At 29.8% G+C, this 21,676-nt stretch overlaps 2 protein-coding genes across 2 annotated transcripts; both read right to left on the reverse strand.

The window, feature by feature from the left end:
* Positions 1-543: 543 nt before the first annotated feature.
* Positions 544-2,758, reverse strand: LOC111713781 (neuronal calcium sensor 2-like). The gene is made up of 6 exons (XM_023488720.1): positions 2,639-2,758; positions 2,428-2,461; positions 2,056-2,138; positions 1,322-1,377; positions 675-694; positions 544-584 (listed from the first exon to the last, which is right to left on the reverse strand). The coding sequence occupies exons 1-6, from the start codon at positions 2,720-2,722 to the stop codon at positions 544-546; spliced, it is 318 nt and encodes a 105-aa protein (XP_023344488.1). The 5' UTR covers positions 2,723-2,758.
* Positions 2,759-12,541: 9,783 nt separating this feature from the next.
* On the reverse strand, positions 12,542-20,815 carry LOC111713787 (TLD domain-containing protein 2). Its single transcript, XM_023488726.1, has 12 exons — positions 20,710-20,815; positions 19,728-19,803; positions 19,568-19,641; positions 18,797-18,877; positions 17,591-17,639; positions 17,131-17,189; positions 16,793-16,857; positions 15,581-15,624; positions 15,425-15,523; positions 14,076-14,144; positions 13,445-13,562; positions 12,542-12,846 (listed from the first exon to the last, which is right to left on the reverse strand). The coding sequence occupies exons 2-12, from the start codon at positions 19,770-19,772 to the stop codon at positions 12,749-12,751; spliced, it is 801 nt and encodes a 266-aa protein (XP_023344494.1). The 5' UTR covers positions 19,773-19,803; positions 20,710-20,815; the 3' UTR covers positions 12,542-12,748.
* Positions 20,816-21,676: the final 861 nt, after the last annotated feature.

The raw sequence follows: 21,676 nt of genomic DNA on the forward strand, positions 1-21,676 counted from the left end.
TGCCACTTTGAATTATATCTTTACCCAAAATCTATATAGTCTAAAGTTGAGTCTAGTTAGACGCGTGTTCTCAGATTCGACAGAAATTTAGCATAAGGCAACCAACCCTTTATACTGAGGACAACGTCCGGTTAATGGGGATAATACAAGCCTGTTAGAGGCTGTGTGGACGTCCTGTTAATTTCCCGTTGATTCAAACCGGGGCCTCACTTTTTAAATCTTTATCTGAGTAAAAAAAAGGGAAGATAACGTCGTATTTTCATCTTAAATTAATTTGCTGAATTTTGTCATTTACCTTTAATGTCTCTGTTGCATAAAAATCTGCAGTCACTTTTACAGAAACCCACAATCAAAATGAAGAATACCGTTGTAAATCCGACATGTCTCTCTTTTTAAATAAAATCTAATGATATTCTCCTTAAGATGAATTAAACAAAAATCTTGTTTATTTTTCATTCATTTTTTTCGCAACGCTATTTAAGACCTAAGAAGAACAATATTTTAAAATAAAGATTTTAAAAATAATTAAATGGATTGATTTGGTTAATTCTCGTTTTCGTTGTCATCATCATCATCATCATCATCTACATCAATCAGCATTTGTTCATTAAAATTTTGATTTAAAATAGAAAATGAAAAAAAAGTGTTTAAATTGAACAAAATGGATTGTATGCCTTCGGAAGTTTTTGATCCCCTGAAATAAAAATAACTAATTTTAAAGAGGTTAAGGTTAGGAACTTCACATTAAGATCAATTTTACATCTCAAAGGTATGTCTCAGAGCCAGAATCATTCTCACCCAAATGTTGCGTTTTTGCCAGAAAAAAAACGAGTTTTTGTAAATTTCGAGCATTTTATAAAATTAATTATTTTTTGGCAAAACGTGACCGGTATTTTGATCAGATTATCTTAAAATTCGCTTCCATAAAGTGAAATATTTTATGTCTGTTTGTTTGTATCCAATAAACGTCAAAACGGCTGAACCGATCGGGCCCAAATTTTTTGTGGGACATCTAGGGACTCCAGGGAAGGTTTATGAATGATTGAAATTTTAAATATTTGTCTCAATCAAAATTCGATCTTCATTAAATTTTTTAACATTTTGAAAATCCACGAAATTTTTTGTGAAAATCCGCGAATTATTTTTGTTTTGTTTTACGATGTACACAAAGAGAACATTGTTCACAATTAATCTAGAAGATGGGCGCGAAGGGCCCTCTAAGGCTAGAAAGAAGGGCGCGAAGCGCCTTGAATTTCTAGTATATATATATTTATTTATATTTTCACGTCTTATGACGATCCTCACTAGTCAAAATGCTTACCTGAGCAATCGTTCCAGTATGGTTTCATCAGCTAAACACCCGTCAACAAACTCGTCCTGATAATATTTTGTAATACGTCAACAAACTCGTCCGGATAATATTTTGTAATACGTCAACAAACTCGTCCGGATAATATTTTGTAATACGTCCCAGGAAACAAAAAAGGAGGTTTGAAAATCACCTTTGATCTTGGATTGAATATTCTCTAAATTCCTTCGCCCACCATATTGCTTTTTCATAAAATGATAATCACAAAATTATCTAAGTCCTGGAATTTCTCTAAATGTGGATCACGACTAAATTCATTAAATAAATCCAATATTGTCTAGTTCTAAACAAAGTTCTTCATACGAACGAATGCACGCCGTAAAATCAAATCGTCTCTCATGGTTTGGCGGAAACCATTTATACACTGCATTTAGTGTTGTTGATAATTTGTTCGTTTTTTGAATAGTAAAGTTTTCAAGATTTCAAGATTGAGTTCTGTTAAGGTTTTCCATATCTTTGACCTAAAAAAAGAAAAGCCAAACCAAAAACAATCGTTACAACGCGTTCGTTTTTGCATCGTTTTTGGTTTGTTATTTTTGCGCATATCTTCCGTTATAGTCAAAATTGGGCATTGTATAAGAAAACGTATGTTTTTTATTACAAAATGCCGAATTTTGACCATTATCAGTAGGCATTTATTGAAGAAATATATTCTTTACTTGAACCCTGTAAAATTATATCTTGACCTCTGTTAGTTCATTATTCCCATCCGAGTCGAGATAGTTAAATAGATCTCGAGCTTTCTCAACACATTCAACACGGGATAAACCTTAAAGGGACTGTTAATGTAATTTCAAGTGACCATCTTTATAAAGTGGTGCAGGCCGGATTCACAACGATACCCTTTAAAACCTTTTTTCTCACTTCTAAAGAGATACAATTAAATCATTTTAATTTCAGGTTAAAAAATATCTACATGCAGTCTAAAGCTGACAAGGTACCATTGTGAATTGGGTATGCCGCTCTTAATATTCACAACGATGCTACTCAAAATTACGACTTTAGATTAAAAGATTGTTAAATAGATAGGTTATTAAAACGATATTTCATTTCAATACCTGTTTCAGAATCTGTATTCTCGTAAATCATCAACTAAACCAAAAATTAAATTGATTGGAGAAAGATATTTTTAAAAGACTGAAAAGTGAAAAATTTGAAGATTATTAATTAGAAATATATTTTTGTTTTTTATTTATCTTTTCATTTTTATAAAAGTTAAGTATTAAGAATTGACCCAAATTGAATATTTTCCCCAAAATTTAAACTTTCCAGCATTTTAATCATTTCGTCCACTTCTATTCCTCCAGAACCATCACTAGAAAATATATGTTTTATTTTTCTATCTGTTACCATAAAAAGTTTTATGAAAAAGAGAAAATCTAAAGCATTAAAACTGATGTGAGTAAATCTACAGAGTATAGGAAAAATGTATTTACAAGTAAAAAATGATACTAATGAATCATGGAAAGCCGGAGCTCTCTGACGGACTGTCCGCCTTTCATTGGCCGTGAATGAAAAGGTAATCTGCCGTATTCAGACTCTTCGTGAATACTGACTCTATTTCGGTTTTAGCCCAGACCGATTCTATTTCCTCCTAGCTCATGTCAAGCCATGTCTCATGTCTATTGGCTTGAATTCAAATAGAATTTCCCGTCCAAGTGGCTTTGGTTTTCCACACGTTTAAACATGCGTTCAAAGCATGTTCTCTGGGTTGGCATTTTTTAACGGCTAAATCTCCTTACACGATATAGATGAGTTGACTTGCTATCCGTCCCACTGCTATGGTTGACTAACATTTATTTACAAGTACGCATCTTACCACTATCATTTAAAAAAATCTTGATCTTGATCTTGATCTTGATCTTAATCTTCTAAAGAAATGTACCTGTCCAGAAGTTTGAATTGCCACCTGGAAAAATCATATTTAAATAAAAAACATAACATTTTAAATTACGATCAAATTTAATTCATTGCATTTTCTTTTGAATTAATTTTTTTACAACTTGTTGGTTTTTTATATAAAAAACTCTATTTCGAAAACAAGTGAATTTAATTTTCAATTTAAACATAACCATTGAGGAATAAATAAAATATCGTAATTGATATTTAAAAGCTATTTAATAAAATAAATTTGAAAGATTGTATTAGTTTTCTATATAAGATTTGAAAAGATTGCAAATGGTGTAGGTATTAGATATTCTCTATTTTGATTCACACTTTGTTTTGAATTGTCTACTAAAGATTTTTATTGTTATGTATAAAATTGTATTGTAATATGTAAAGTGTTAATATCTTTAAATAATGTTTTTCCTTAGCTTTTCTTCTGCAGAACCAGTTGACTGACATACAAATATATTAACAATTAATACAGTGTAAATAAACCGGGATTATCGAATATCGATGTTTTGAACAGAAGTTTAAAATTTTTGGTTTGCATCGAATTTTAGGCATACAAATATTAAAATATATTAAAAATAATATTATTGCTTAACTTTTTTATTACACTACATTACATTATATTACATTTTATTACATTATATTTATTACATTATATTACATCTATATATAAACTTAGCTTGTCGGTTTGTTTGTTTGTATCCAATAAACGTCAAAACGGCTGAACCGATCGGGCCCAAATTTTGTATGGGACCGAACGTGACCCCAGGGAAGGTTTATGAATAATCACAGTTTTAAAAGTTTTTAATTTTTGTAAAATTTTGAAAATGCGCAAAAAAATCTGCAAACTTTTTGTTTTGTTTTTGTTTTATAATGTACAAAGAGAAGATGCTCACAGATAAAGCCAAAATTAAAATTTGAAAAAGAAGATGGTCGCGAAGCTCCCTAAAAGCCTTGTTATATTACATTTTTGATGAAAATTTTGTAAATGTTTTCGAAAAAAACATCGATAATCCCGTTTTTTTATTCCCCCAATAGTTATCCTCAAAGTATAAAACTTTAAAGGGACTGCCAAAGCAATATCAAATCGCATCCCTTTATAAAGAATTACAGTCCTCATTCAAAACAGTATCTTTTCACCCTTTATCTAAGTAATAATTCAGAAGTTATTGGCAAATTATTCATCTTGAGAAAGAATTTTTTTTTCGTTTTCTTTCTTGCCTCTGCATGCTGCAAAATTCCCCAAGGCGCTGAAGAGAATTCGTCATTAGAAAGCAAGGATATCACCAAAGATAAATATCAATAAAGATAGAAAACTTAATGTCGTCTTTTCCAGATTTAGGGATTTTTCGTTCACAATAACCCTGAGGCAGAGGCCCAAAGGAGTAACGCGCATTCTCTCTCTCTCTCTCTCTGTCTTGAAATTTATCATTGCCTGCGCGAAACTCCTTAGGGACTCTTCCTTAGGGTTTAATTGTAAAAGAAAAACCCTTAAATCTTGAAAAGACGACATCTAGTGTTCTATCTGTATTGTTATTAATCTATGGATATCACCATCAGTTTAGCTTAGAAAAGGGTTCAAAAGGTACTGCAGGAATCGTGCATGTAATTTTTCAAATGGAGGGTTTCTTGAAATTGCGTCGTTAGTTTCCCTTTTATGGCGATATCGAAAATTTAAATAACAAAAGTTTGAATGGGTTTGATTTTAATCTTTGGAAAAATAAACAAAAAACTTTTCTTTGATTTGAAATTATTATATTAAAAACTTTTTATAAAACTGATTCGTTTTACCGTCATATGAGCTGCAATCAGGAATTCTTTGAAGTGCATACTTCCCTTCCCCTGCCTGAAAAATGTCGTCTTTGAAATTATCTGTCAAAATGTCGTCTTTTTCATCAAACAAGGAAATCCTCTAAATCAATAGAATTGTTTACTTATCAAATATTGTAAAGATCTGGTCCACTAGATGATCAATTATTGATCTGAAAACAAAAATCTGAATTTTTGAATATTGGCGAAAACTAGGAAATTGATCATATGATTTTGAAATTTTCTTTTATTTGTTTAAGCAATTTTTACCACAGTCGTATATATGGAAACAATGAAGACGACTTTCGATTTCCTTTTTTGAGTTCTGCCAAGTTTTCAAATAGCATTGATACACATAAATATGGAAACAAAGAGAAATTGTCAAATAATAGATTCTCCATGTAAACTTGTAATTGGAAAAATGCTGGTTAGAAATCAAAACTGAAATAGAATAGTCGTCTTAAATGTATTGATGTAAACGTCGACCAATGTATATCTATTTATTATGCGAGATAGAAACCTTAATATTTGTTATTTGTTTTAATGCATAGCTATAGAAATAACTAAAGTTAATTAATTTCACCCATATTATTTTGTCCATTTTAACGATCTATAGAATATTTTACACCCAGACATCAAAATTTCAAAAAAAACTTATTTTCAGCTTTTTCCTTGTTATTCCCAGTTTCTTGTAGATTTCTGTCACCTAAACATCAGTTTTAAATTCAGAAGTTAGCTTTATTAATCTTCATTATTGATAAAGAGATTAGAGATCATATTTTTGGTTTTTTATTAAAGGGACTGTCAACGTAATTAATGATAAAGAGATTAGAGATCATATTTTTGGTTTTACATTAAAGGGACTGTCAACATAAAGAGATTAGAGATCATATTTTTGGTTTTACATTAAAGGGACTGTCAACGTAATTAATAATAAAGAGATTAGAGATCATATTTTTGGTTTTACATTAAAGGGACTGTCAACGTAATTTCACGTGACTCTTCATTTATAAAGTAGCATATCCGATTCACAACATTACCCTTCAAACCTTCATCTGATCAACTATGATTTGGATTCCCATGTTTGTAATTTTAAAAACTAATTAATTTCAATTGTGGTTTCTCTACAAAAGTGACTTTCGAAATTCTACTCTAGAAAACAATGAGGGAATTTTCAGAATTAAACACTTTTAAAGTCGGATAAACCACGCAGCTTCTAACTATAGTTTATTAGTTGTAAATCGGGTAAGCTCCTCCTGTAATGAAGGGTCATGTACTGGAGATTACAACTACAGACCGTTTAAAGGTTTGGAGGGAAAAGGTTCCAAATAATTATATCTGGTTTAATGCATTTAATCAATTATATCACCACTTAAAAATAGTTATTTGACATAGATTTGTAAATACACATATTTAATAAAGAATTGTGTGAATAGTTTTTTTATTTACATATATTTTAGAAACATATAATTATATTATATGTATATATATAATTATAATTATTTACTTATCTATCTGTATAATAAAGCTCTTCGCTTATAAATGTATATATATATGTTTATCGTTATATTAGTGGCTGAACCAAATTGGCTGAACTTTTTTGAGGAAACCCATGGGTACCCTATGTGTAACATAGGCTAAAAAATGGATGGACACTTTTTTATCTTTAAACTTTTTATATTTTTTATTTTTCACGGGCAAAACCGGATACTTCACCTAGTATCTATATAATAATATATATTTATATATTAGCTGTAGCTGGCCAAACGGCTAGACCGAATTGGCTCAATTTTTTGAGGGAAGGTTAAAAACGAAGGGAAATGTTTTTTGCCACAAACTCTAACGGTTTCCTCCTATATCTTAGCAATCCAATATCGTAGACCTTTGATATTTCAAACTATGAATTCTGTAAAATCAAATAGTCTTAGCTTGAAATATCATAGGTTTAAACCATCTTGTTGCAAAGATGCAGGGATTAAATAATTTGAGTTTGTGGTATATGAACTTGGGTTCTGATTTGTATTGATTAAGATATTAAAGAGTTGTAAATAGATGTTTACAAAAATGAAGAAAAAAAAATGTCAAAAAAATTTGGTTCGATTGTTTTTTGTTAAAAGTTAAGTATTATTGTTTACCTTCTTCCTAAGGGGTGCATTCAAAATATTAAATATGAAAACTTAAATTTATATTTTTGATGGGAAAAGAATAATAAGAGTATTTTAATTCGTAAAACCACGAAATATTTTTGAATTCAACAGGATTGGAAAAATAATAAGAAAATTAAGAACATTCCGAACAAATGTTGAAGGATCAATATCGAAAAATAATTAACAACGGTACACTTTGTACAAGAGTTTGAAAGTACAACGGTACACTTTGTACAAGAGTTTGAAAGTATTTCTCTTCTTTTTATCTGAAAATTGAAAAAGACAAATGTGTATTGAGATAAACCAAAAATTAAAAAAGAAACTGTTTTCCATTTAAAAAAATATGTTCGCTATTTTACTTTTGGTAAAATTTGTAAAGGGACAGTATGCGTAATTCCAAAGGAACCTCCATTTGTTAAGTGGAATGTCCGATTCACAACAATATTCCAATAAAAGTTTTATATTTTCAAGAATTAATGAGATACCCATGTTTGCTTTCAATTCTCTGAAAAACAGAAACAAAACAAGTTGTCGAAGAAATTGTCACATATTTTATGTTTTACGCAACAAAAAAACTATCATTATTTAGAGAAATGTTAAAAGGGAACTGTTGAAATGTCACTTAAAATTACAGAGTGACATATACAATATTTACCTTGATAATTTACCATTTGGACATTCTTTAATAAATTCAGTGTGCCACTCCCTAGTCATCAATACATTAATAAAACAATAATAATAAAACTTACAAATACATTTTTCAATTTAGATTCAACCCCTTTTTGGCTAATAATCTATAATAATTTATAAATCTGCAAATTCAAAAAGTTGTCTTATTATACTTATTAATTTATAACTCATCCGCCAAAGAAAAAAGTATAAAAGATAAAAAAAATTACGCGACCGAACTCATAAATCTCGTAAATAGTAATCATGATAAAACAAAAGCAAAATATAATAAAAGAAAACTAAGATATTGATAAAAATTTATTTTTTTAAATCGAGATAAAAAAGTAATGTAATTAACATAGTTCTTATAGTTGGTTTATCAAGATAATATCAAAGTAAATAAAAACATTCTATTTTGTATTATTTGTTGATTTGTACTTTTATTACTTTATTATTTTATAACTTTATTGTTTTATAAAGTTCCTGATGTCTTCTTCGGAATAGTCGGTTTTATCCTGATTATGTATTGATTGATTTTTCAGGGGTTATGCACAAATACCCCCCTCCCCCCCCCCTCTTTAGAACACAAAGGTTAGAAACATCTTAATTTTTTCTCCAAAGGATAAGTGTAAAAAACGCAGGAAAACAAAAACACTTATAAGATAAAGATTTTTTGAAAAATAAAAAGCTTTTTGACAAATCAAATCTATCACTTTTTTGGAGTAATTAAATCAAATTTATGACAAACTATACACGATTTAAGAGGATGGTTGTTTAAAAAGAAATTGAATTTAAACCCACACATGATTTTAATGTAATTCATATGGATCAAAACTAAGATTTCTCAAATAATTCACTTTCTAATTCCACCCTGTGAAAAAATGTCATAAGTTTATGCGCATATCTGTTATGGTATGTTGCCATTGCGAGTTTAAAATAAAGATTAATCTAAAAAGTATCCGTTTTCAAAAGAGACACCTCCCCTCCCCCCATCATGAAGTAAAATTAAGCATGATTAAATTTTCAAACAAAAGTTTGCTTTAAAGCCCCATGAGAATTAAACAATAGTACTTATCATTGAGTAGTTTTCAAGAAAATATCAAGGAGTTTTAACTCCCCACAACTGTTAAACTTTATGTAAGACGACATTCAATAAAGTTGCATGACATTTTTTTCCAAAAACGACCGTTTTGATAAAGTTCGTCGTTTCGTTAACGATCGTTAACGATCGTTAACGACGACCTTTCGTTAACGATCGTTAACGACGACCCTCGTTAACGATCGTTAACGACGACCCTTCGTTAACGATCGTTAACATAATTGTCAATAAAATTTTTTTTCAAAAACAATCGTATAAAAAACGGTCGCAAATCGTTTTAATAAAAATGATCGTTTTCAAAAACGATCGCTATTCGTTTTCTAAAAGTTCAAAACGAGTGGGTCGTTTTTAAAAACGATCGTTTTTTCCGAAAACGAAACAAAAAACGATCGTTTAACAATCGTATAACGATCGTTTACAAAAACGATTACCAACCCTTCCTGTATATAATTCATTTATTAAAAAAAATCATTAACTCATATTCCTTGAGAAACTGCAAATCACTTTTACTAAACCAAAAAAAATCATCTTTAGTATACAGTGAATCCCAGATATATGAATATATAGACCGTTATAAGTTTTTTGATAATCCTAAAGAAACTTATTTTTAATTTTAATTAAGGTAAATTAATAGCCCTGAAATATTGATTAAAACCTGTTCAAGCTTTTAATTTTGAAAGCTATTTTTTTCAAATGTGTTTTTTTCGAAAGTGACTAGCTTATTTTTACTGCTGGAAACATTAAAAGAATTGTCAGAATTAAACATTTTTAAACCTGAAAAATATCTTCCACGTTATTGATCAAATAAATATAAAGGTTTGTAAATTGTACTGCATTGAATGCATCAACTCTTATCGAAGTCTTACAGCACATGTGCAGTGTGCTCGAAAAAAAACTGAATTTAGGAAACTAAGAGACTTCGACTTAATAACAGAGAGCTTTTGTATTATCATAATTATCTAAATACATAACGAAAAATCAAAGTTAAATCTAAAGATAATTTTAATGCATTTATTTTTCAAGTTTGTATTTTCCTAAAGATGTGGAAAATAGAATATATATTAGAGGGGAATTTACTACATAGAAAAAAGTGTAAAACGACCATTCGTTGTACTGTTTCCCTACTGCAGATGTACTTCACATATTTGTGCTATATAAATTTTTGGGCCCTGGAACATCATTTTATAGAAAATCTAAAATTAATGTTAAAAGAAAACCAAATTATGAAATAGGCTGGTTTCATAATTGACCAATGATCATTTCACTTAGACTCTATGCCTTTCACTTTATAAACGATGATTTTCCGTTATAGCTATAAATGAAATGATGTTTTTTATTTACCTAATTCATTATAAAGTTTATTTAACAGCTTTAAATTCGAAATTGAAATAGATAGCCTAGGGAACATAAATTGTATTGTACTCTACTGCATATAATTTGTGAACATTTACATGATTTTTACACTTTGAACTCCCTTTCAGGCTGAAAGGGACTGAAAAAAATCATACCGAGAGATTCTTTAAATTCCCCTCTAATATAATATTCTATTCTCTTTGTATAGTTCACGTACTTTGGGGGACGATATGTTGGCCGCTAGATGTCTCATGCTAAATTCTTATCTGATAGATAGATATTTCTCTCTACATTTTACGACCAATATAGGAGACGTCCAGTTGTCGACCAATGTAGTTTATGGATAGAACGGCCTCTGAAAAAGTGGCCTGGAAAAGGTTAATTAGAATTCAAAGAAGACGACAATATTTGTTTTCTTTCCAGCTTCTTTATGGCATGTATCGGGAACTCTTACAGTTGGTTTCACCGCTTATAAATTTCCCATGACTATATTTACGATAAAAATTCATAATTTTTTCCTTAATAATTTAAAGCAATGTTTTTTTTACGTTTGTATTTTCAAAAATTTGAAATATTACAGAAAATGATTTGATACAGAATCATTGTCGACATCTAGTGGGGATGATTGGAACCATTATTTACATAACCATATATATATGTGTAGTTAGAGAAAGAGCTAGAGAGGCGTCGCCAGGTGGTAATCTTGTTCTGGTTTATTTCAAGGCAACACTGATTGAATTACTGCCTGCCTGGCTAAGCTAAAAGTATCTTATATTCGCACGGACTGCCTAATAATAAAACATACCTGTGTATAAACACGCTTTTTCTAGTCAATAACCTAGTTTTTGAGGAGAAAAAAATATTTTAAAAACAATCTATATTTTGAGTAAAAATTAAGTCACGGAAGTTTGTTGTAAGATTTTGACTCCACTGGAGACCACAGCTTTCGTAATTTGTGTTTTAACTGTAAAATCTGAGAGTTAGTTTTAGTATTATTTTTCTTTAGAAAACGGAATTGATTTTTTACATTTGAAAAATCTAAAACAAAACTTAAACGAAACAAAAAAAAATTTAAAGAAAAGAAAACCAAAACGAAAAGAAAACCAAACGAAAACTGGAACACATTTTGTGTTAGACCTCTGCACGACCCTGGGAAAGGTTTATGAATGATCGAATTTTCAAAATTTGCCTCTCACAAAATTTGATTCATTAAAATTTTTAAAATCCACATTTTTTTATAAAACCCACGAAATTTTTTGCTTTTTTATTTCACAGTGCATTTACAAAGAGAAAATGTTTACAATTGAAATAGAAGATGGACGCGAAGCGCCCTAAAAGCCTAGTAATCATACATTGTACATGATATATCGAGTATCTAAAATGAAAATTCTTGGTTTCCTGAGAACAACTATTTTTTTCTCTTTTTTCATCAGTTTCTCAACATCAGTCATTGTCTCTTTGAACAAAGTTAAACATGTTTTAAATGTTTTTCAGATTACATAAACACTGAAGTTAGGACAAATTTTCTCCTTAAATAAAACTTTTTTTAAGTAACTTTTTTAGATGTATAACTTAATAAGAATTGTATACGACTATTTATATTTCCCTTAATAGGAAAAGTTTTATTGATTGTTTTAGTTTTACCTCAATACTGCTGGGAAATCATTTACAGGGATAAATATGTATTTGTAGTTTCTTGTTTGTATCCAATAAACTTTGAAACGGCTGAATCACCAATGGGACGAGGAAAAGAAGGCAACCCACATCCGTTTTACCTCCGACCCACAAATGACGTTACAAACTAGATTTGCGTCATGTGCTTCCACCTATGCGTCAGTCATAGGCGACGTCATTAAAACACCTCCAGCACCCTATTATTAAGTCACTTATCACATGCATAATATATATTTCAACTGTATAAAATACAATTTATCTAACATAAAAATCTCAACAATTATTTTTTTTCAATATTAAAAATTTTATGTAACTCGAAAGCGAATACAAAGCGCAAGGGTCATACGGTTTATAATAATAATCAAAAATCTAAAAGTTAACTAATCTTTCATAAAGATATCAATTTTTAAACAAAATGATAACTTAGGACATCCGTTAAGTTGAGTAAGAATAAAAAAATAGACTGATAAAATCATGTTTTTTTAAACCCTTTTAAAATGTAGGTCTTCATACTTCTATTTTTTGTATAATTTATGAGCATATACAGGTAAGCGAGGGAAGTACAGAAATCAGTTCCTCTGAAAGAAACAATTTTAATTGGACTCATAAACATACAGCTCTGCTATATTGGCCAAATTCGTCATTGTTAAGATTCCTTTAAATTCTGAAAATGTAACATGAAAATTCACGACTGTTTGTAAAAATCCACGAAATTGAAAATATGAAAATCCGCTAATAGTACATTGAGCTCCAGCCTCGGGAGCTAGTGGGTGTAGTATCTTGATCAACCTCGTATTCATCCTCTAATCCTTCATCTTCTTCATCTTCTCCTAAACAAGTAACTCAGTCAGCTGATATTTTCATGTTTTTATCTACTGCATAAATGCGCAAACCGTGCTATTATAGCCATTGAAAATAATTTACCCAGACATCAAATCGGACATGGCATGTCCGATTCACAATTGTACCCTTTAAACCTTCATCTGATTAATCAAATGATAAAACTTTCATTGTTACAGAAGGATGAAATGTAAAAATCACATTTGTGGAGAATACAAATAAAAACATGGTTATATTTAAACTTTCCGTGATTATACAATAACTTTTGTACTTCTATGCATCTGAAGGTTTCAAAATTTCAAAATTTTTTATGAATTATGCAAAATTGTTATCATATAAAAAAATTATTAGAAAAAAACAAACCAAAAAAACTATCGTTTTAAATTGTCGTTTATTGTTTATCGTTGGTTTAATTTTATGTGTTAGTTTTCTCTTGAGGTTAAAATTTGGCGTTGTGGAGTGAATAAAATTTTTCTAATAAACAATTTTAAAATTTGCAAAACTTAATGCAGAACTCCAAGAACAGTAAGTTTTGAAAAAATGAATATTCCATGATAAAGAAAAGAAGTATATTAAATATATTAATACCTAAACTGAATATTCGTTTATTATCATAAACTGCTCCGCCTTTCTCTGGAACCCAGGTGGGTTGGTACTTTCTACTCCGCCTTCCACATCGTACTCCTCCAACCTCTATTTCCGGTTTCTAAATAAAAATGAATTGTAATTGAATATAGAGGGGGCAACGGAAAATGCCCCCCCCTCCAAAAAAAAGTTTTAGTTTTGGTTCGCAAGATTTTAATATCAATAAATAAAACAAGACATATATTCATATATTTGTTGCCTATAGTCGGCCAAACGGCTGAACCGAATGGGCTGAAATTTTTTGTGATGGGTGGCCGAAGGGTGTTATGGCTAAAAAAGTAGATAATTTTTTTCAAATTTTTTTCCACTGGCAAAGCCGGGCCCTTCAGCTAGTATCCAATAATATGACTTTAAAAGTGTTAAATTCTGATATTTTTATTTTCATTCTAAAGCAAGAAATGTGCAAATCAATTTTGTATAGAGATCTAACAAACAAAAATAATTAGTTCTCAAAAACAAAAAAAAACATGGATAGCTAATTCACAACTGATCAGACAACGCTTGTGAATCGGCCATGTTACTCTGTCAATGAAAGGTCAGTTAAAATCTTGCTTACTGTCCCTTTAACTCTTACCTTTGATGCTAGTAGGGAAGATGAGAACTGATGATAAATAGGAACAGCGGTATTGTATCCAGATTCCATCTATTTACAGTTTATACAATAAACGGCAGATATAACAATACAAGGAAAGACGACTTTCTAATGAGGCTTTGCTATTATCCTATTAAACTTTTTGGGTTAAAACCGCCCCCTCCTCCCCAAAAAATACACCAGGATTTCTTCAGGTATTTGCATATTCAAGGTGTTGGGTCAATTCATAGGAAGGCATTTCATAGACGGACATTTCGTAGATTTCAAAATCATAGATAGGACATTTCATATACAGGACAATTCATAGATAGGACATTTCATAAACAGGACATTTCATGGACAGGACATTTTATAGAAAGAGAAATTCATAGATGGGACATTTCTTAGATATGACATTTCATAGACAGGACTTTCTATAGAAAGGACTTTCTATAGACAGAGTAGATTTTTCATACACCGAAGAATTTTCAGAGATTGGTAATTTCACAATAAAATTTTTTCAGTGACAATTTAAGGTTTTAAGTATATAAAAAAATGTGTCACAATTTAGAAAATATGATTAGTTTGATTTATAAAAAATCAACAATATAATATGTTATCAGTTTAAAACAAAAATATGAATAATATGTGAAGTAAAAATCACAGAGATTGTAGGAAGAACAGGGTATGATTTATTAGATAAGAGAACTTGGAAGAAAAAAATTCATTTACCTTAGAAAATTATTCTCTGTCTATGAAACGTCCTATCTATGAAATGTTCTGTCTATTAAATGTCATATCTAGGAAATGTTCTGTCTATAAAATGTTTTATCTAGGAAATGTCCTGTCTATGAAATGTTCTATCTACGAAATGTCCTGTCTATAAAATGTTCTATCTAGGAAATGTCCTATCTTTGAAATGTCCTTTAAATGTCTTTCTAGTAAATGACCCAACACCATATTCAATACTATTAATTTTAAATCAAAAATAACTAATTTTGATCTCTAAAACTATTCTCTATTTCAATTGCTTCCTTTCAATTAAGTATTTTAGACTGTAAAATAATTGAAAATATTATTGGTTTAAGATGTTAATTTGGAAATTGATTTTGTTATGCCTATTATGGGGTAACTAACACTAAAATCAAACTTGCTAAAGAACTAAGATAAGATAGAAAGTCGTCGTTTATTGCATTAATATTTCCGTCAACCACTGCAACACATTATAAATTAAAAAACTGTTAAAATATAAAATACATTTCCTGCCTTATTAAAACAAAAAATCAAGCTAATTTTTTTAAAAAACCTAAATTTTTGATTTTATAAAAAAAAAATTATTTTTTTTAGTTTACCTCCATATCTGAGAGAGCCCAGCACTCCATCTCTTTAATAACAAAGTTATTGTCTGTCAGGGCAGTATTTTCAAAAGTAGGGGACACATCAGTTGTTCCCTGAAGTTAGAATTAATAATTTTTAGAAGAAAAAAAAAATTGAATTTTTTTTTTTACCTTTTCTAGATTATTATCAATCCATATTCCAGCTCGCCAGCCACCTATATTAAACAACAACAACAAAAAACCTAATTATAAATGTCAAAAATACATTCCATGGGTGGTCTATTACAAAAAAGCTAAAACCTACTTTTTAAACAAAACATTACCTTCCCTCCCTCACTCCTATAACATTTCTCTCTATATATATTCTCAATGTCCCACGTCCCCTCCCCGTCGGGGGGTCTGAATCTATGTATGTGTGTGTAATACTCTATACGTTCTACGCCCCCATCCCCATCGGGGGGTCTGAATCTATGTAGGGAGTATAATATTCTATACGTCCCACGCCCCCCCCCTCCTCGGGGGGGTCTGAATCTATGTAGTGTGTATAATACTTAATAAGTCCTACGCCCCCCCCCTCGGGGGGTCTGAATCTATGTAGTGTGAATAATATTCCATACGTCCTACGCCCATGCCCCCCGATTGAAAAAGTTTTCGATTTAAAATATTGAGGTACATGGTGGTAGGCGATTATATCAATACAATCAAGACGACTTTCTTTTAGCTTTTAAACAACATGGATAAACAAAAAATGGAAAAGAAGAGAAGCTGTCAATTAAAAATTTAATTACTTGTAAACTTGTAATTCGAAAAAAACCTTGTTAAAACTATAAAAACTTAAATACAAATGTAGTCTTCTTTTTTGATATTATTGCCTGCAACCGAATAATAAATTTTCATAACCCAATTTTGAAATGTCAGTTTATTAAAAGAAAAAAGTAATGGTTAGGGTGCTAGGGAAGGATAAAATTGCTCAAATTCTGTCATTAAACTTAAAAAAGTTATTTACAGGCCATATAAACCATTATATTAAAACTAAGTAATAAATTAAAAATAACCAATTTTTGTCAATAATGGGAGAAGCTGAAAAGCTAATTAGCTCATATTTAAGCTAATAAAATAACCAATTTTGTCAATAATGGGAGAAGCTGAAAAGCTAATTAGCTTATATTTAAGCTAATAAAATAACCAATTTTGTCAATAATGGGAGAAGCTGAAAAGCTAATTAGCTTATATTTAAGCTAATAAACTAACCAATTTTTGTCAATAATGGGAGAAGATGAAAAGATAATCCGTTTATATTTAAGCTAATAAACTAACTAGCATGTGTCAATATTGGAAGAAGATGAAAAGATAATCCGTTTATATTTAAGCTAATGAACTAACCAATTGATAGACCATCCGGCATACATTGGATAAAGTAATTGTTTTCACCAGATGCTGCGAATTTTCTAGAAAATAAACACCTTCAGCTGAAAACACTTATTACTATTGGGGAATAAAATTTCAAATTGAAAACTCGGCGGTTGTTGCTCCTCTGAAAGCTAGATGTATACTAATTCGTTCTATTTGTAATTTTGTGATTTGTAATTGTTTTAATTCTTCCTTAGAATTGTTCTTGGCAAATTTTTAAAATCAGTTACAAATTATCCAATCCTAGCGACACTTCATGATAAATAGATACAAGAAGACGACAATCCCTAATTTGTATCCAATTTACAAACCTTAGTTTAGGAGAGAATGTGAAAAGAAACGTCTCTGGAGTTCCGGAATATTTTTTACCCTGAAAAATTAATTGTTAGAAATGTTTTCTTTTAGTTTGACCTGTATCTTGATATTAGATTTGACCTATAGCTTGATATTAGATTTAACCTGTAGCTTGATATTAGATTTGACCTGTAGCTTGATATTAGATTTGACCTGTAGCTTGATATTAGATTTAACCTGTAGCTTGATATTAGATTTAACCTGTATCTTGATATTAGATTTGACCTGTAGCTTGATATTAGATTTGACCTGTAGCTTGATATTAGATTTGACCTGTATCTTGATATTAGATTTGACCTGTATCTTGATATTAGATTTGACCTGTATCTTGATATTAGATTTGACCTGTATCTTGATATTAGATTTGACCTGTATCTTAATATTAGATTAGACCTGTAGCTTTATATTAGATTTAACCTGTAGCTTGATATTAGGAGGGGAGAGTAAGGCCCCGAAAGCTGTTCTTCTAAATAATAATCATAAAATAAAAGGGTGAAACTATACCATCGAAAATATTATATACTTTTGTAAAAGCAAAAAATTATACATAAGTGAATTTTAATTACTACATTTTGTAAAGAAAAATATTGAAAAAAATCAAAACATTAAAAAAGCGCCTTTTTACTTACAACTTGCTTAAATTTCATAAGAGGATATTTACGAATTTAACGTTTCTGTACTCAGTGTTTAACGGTTCAAAGGGTACCATTGTGAATCCGGCATGCTGTTGGATTGTCAGTGGCACTTGAATTAGAAACTTTCAAGTCTAGATTGGGGCTCAATAAATCGGTTACTCTACAATTACAATTACATGGACAAATGTAATGTTCTCTAATCTGGAAATTTAAAGACTTAGGAACCATTCCCTCCAATTCTTAGGACACTATTTATGTTTTTATACCTACTTTGTATACCTACTAATTATATACCTACTTTGTATACCTACTAATTATATAACTACTTTGTATACCTACTAATTATATACCTACTTTGTATACCTACTGAATATATACCTACTTTGTATACTATACCTACTTTGTATACCTACTAATTATATAACTACTTTGTATACCTACTTATTATATACTTACTTTGTATACCTACTAATTATTTAACTACTTTGTATACCTTCTTATTATATACTTACTTTGTATACCTACTAATTATATACCTACTTTGTATACCTTCTTATTATATACTTACTTTGTATACCTACTAATTTTATACCTACTTTGTGTACCTACTTTGTATACCTACTAATTATAAACCTACTTTGTATACCTACTAGTTATATACCTAGTTTGTATACATACTTATTATATACTTACTTTGTATACCTACTAATTGTATACCTACTTTGCATACCTACTTTGTATACCTACTAATTGTATACCTACTAATTGTATACCTACTTTGTATACCTACTTTGTATACCTACTAATTATATACCTACTTAATATAAGCCTACTTAATCTATACCTACTTTTTATACCCACATATTATATACCTACTTTGTATACCTACTTATTATGTGCCTACTTTGTATACCTACTAATTATATAACTACTTTGTATACCTACTAAATATATACCTACTTTGTATACCTACTAAATATATACCTACTTTGTATCTAGAATGAGTAGGAGAAGGGTAGAATCATAGTTTTCAAGTTTCGAATACAGATTCGCCAAACTGCATCCGTTTCTGCACATCAACAAACAAATATTAAAAATTTTTAAAAAAAATATTTTATCTTGTGCATCATACTTTCTCTTTTAGAATACGGTACCATAGCAAAATGCGAGTGTAGAGCTAATATTTGCTGATTCAGCGGTCAGAACAAAATTAAGAAATTATTAAAAAAAATTCATTATTTAAGAGAAAAAGTTATCTTTTAGAGGGAAGGGAGAAAATTAAATAAGAATTATGCAGAATAATGATCAACGAGAAATTTGAATGATTGAATCATATAATAATGAAGAAAAAAATGTTTACTGAACAAAAATATTTGACAACAATTTTTTTTGGGAAGAACATTAGTTAAAAAAATTATTTTAAAGAAAAGTCAATAATCCGACCATTTCTTGTTTGTACTAAATTGGAAAATTTTATTCTGGATGTTTGTGATAGCCTAGGAATTCAGCAGATCAACTCGATATCAAGTACAAAACTTTTCAGATTTCGGGCTTAAAGTCTTAAAATCAGAGAACCCGCCAATGACAGCATTTGCCATCAAAATGATGAATACCGGCTAAGCCTCTGAATCCTAAGATAAGATCCGATAAACTTAGTGAGCAAACACTTTGCTCTTTAATTGAAGTTGCCAGCTACCCCCCCCCCCTCCTCCACTCCCACACCTCTTGACAGTATGAACTATTAAATTTGTTTAAATGCCTTGAAATAGAGAATAATAGATGCCATGGGTAGAGGCGGAGCCGGGGCGTAAATGATAGAAACAGTGTTGACACCTAAACAAAAGGTGAAAACATATAAAAAGTATATTAAGTATATGTACAAAACATCAACAGATATGGCGAGTATTTAAAGAAGAAACCTGATGTTGTGAGAGAACTGAAGAACGTTGCGACATTTCTGGCATCGTTAGATCCGAGTCAGATACACTCGGAACCCTAGATATCATAATTATTCCAAATAATTTTACGTTTTCATGGAACCCTAGATATCCATGATTCAAATAATATTCAACTTGTTCATAATCTTTTAACCTTCTTTTAGCCTTCAAAATAATTTTTCATTTTTTAATAATCTTTTAGCCCTAGATATCCCAATTCAAAATAATATTTTAGTTTTTCATAATCCTGGAACCCTAGATATCATTAAATTTTTTCATAATCCTGGAACCCTAGATATCTCAATTTAAAATTATAGTTTTTCATAATCATGGAACCCTAGATATCACAATTCAAAATAATTTTTCATTTTTTAATAATCCTGGAACCCTAGATATCATAATTCAAAATATTATTTTAGTTTTCCATAATCCTGGAACCCTAGATATCACAATTCAAAATAATATTCAATTCTTTTATAATCTTTGAACTCTAGATATCTAAATTCAAAATTATACTTCATTTTTTAATAATCCGGGAACCCTAGATATCATAATTTAAAATAATATTTTAGTTTTCCATAATCCTGGAACCCTAGATATCACAATTCAAAATAATATTCAATTCTTTTATAATCTTTGAACTCTAGATATCTCAATTCAAAATTATATTGCATTTTTTAATAATCCGGGAACCCTAGATATCATAATTTAAAATAATATTTTAGTTTTTAATAATCCTGGAACCCTAGATATCATAATTTAAAATAATATTTTAGTTTTTAATAATCCTGGAACCCTAGATATCATAATTCAAAATAATATTTTAGTTTTAGGAAAAAATCTGATTGTATGAAAATTGTCCCAACATTGTAAAAAAAGCTTAGATTAATTATATCGCATAGATTCCTTGTAACCTTGACTAAAATTTAGGAACTAATCCCTTAAAAAACTGATGATTACCAACCTCCTAAGTGCCGGTGGGCCGGGATTAGAACCTGAAAGGTTGCAGGATGGAGGAGAGAAAAAATGGGTCGACTAGAAACAAATTAAATTTTAAAAAGTTGTATTTAAAAACTTGAAATATTATTACAAAGCTGGTGACTCTTCGGACTTGATTTCGACCTGTTGTTAATCTGCAGATTAATCTAATCTTTCTTCGATATCTGCAATCTAATTCTACCCTGAGAGAATAACTGAAATTAAGAGATTAATTGTTCTATTTAATCCTCAAATCAAAAGTGTCCACAGTGGATATTGAGATCAAATGATCAGTATAATAATTATCCAACACAAGAGTTACCAGAGCTGGTTAAAGACCAGAACATCGGAGATTAAGACATCCTTGTTCGTTTTAATTGAAAATTGATAATTCTAAATTGCGGTTCGTTATAAAGTAACTTTCTGACATGTGTAGCATGAGAGACAAGTTGGACTACATTTTTTTAATAAAAAAACGACGATATAGTTATCATTATTGCTCAGATAAACGGTTATAGTGTACTGTGAACAGGACATCTGGAAATCATAAAAAAGGTGTCGACGAGACTTTAACCCTTCAACGAGAATGAAAGGGATAAACCCTCTGGAAACCTTTATCTGAAGAATTGTTAAACTAATCTTGATCAAATATTATAAACCCTCTGGAAACCTTTATCTGAAGCATTGTTAAACTAATCCCTTGATCAAATATTATAAACCCTCTGGAAACCTTTATCTGAAGAATTTTAAACTAATCTTGATCAAATATTAAAACCCCTCTGGAAACCTTTATCTAAGAATTATTAAACTAATCCCTTGATCAAATATTATAAACCCTCTGGAAACCTTTATCTGAAGAATTGTTAAACTAATCCCATGATCAAATATTATAAACCCCTGGAAACCTTTATCTGAAGAATTGTTAAACTAATCCCTTGATCAAATATTAAAAC

Source organism: Eurytemora carolleeae, unplaced genomic scaffold (assembly GCF_000591075.1).
Source record: "Eurytemora carolleeae unplaced genomic scaffold, Eaff_2.0 scaffold1375, whole genome shotgun sequence".
Taxonomy (NCBI): domain Eukaryota; kingdom Metazoa; phylum Arthropoda; class Copepoda; order Calanoida; family Temoridae; genus Eurytemora; species Eurytemora carolleeae.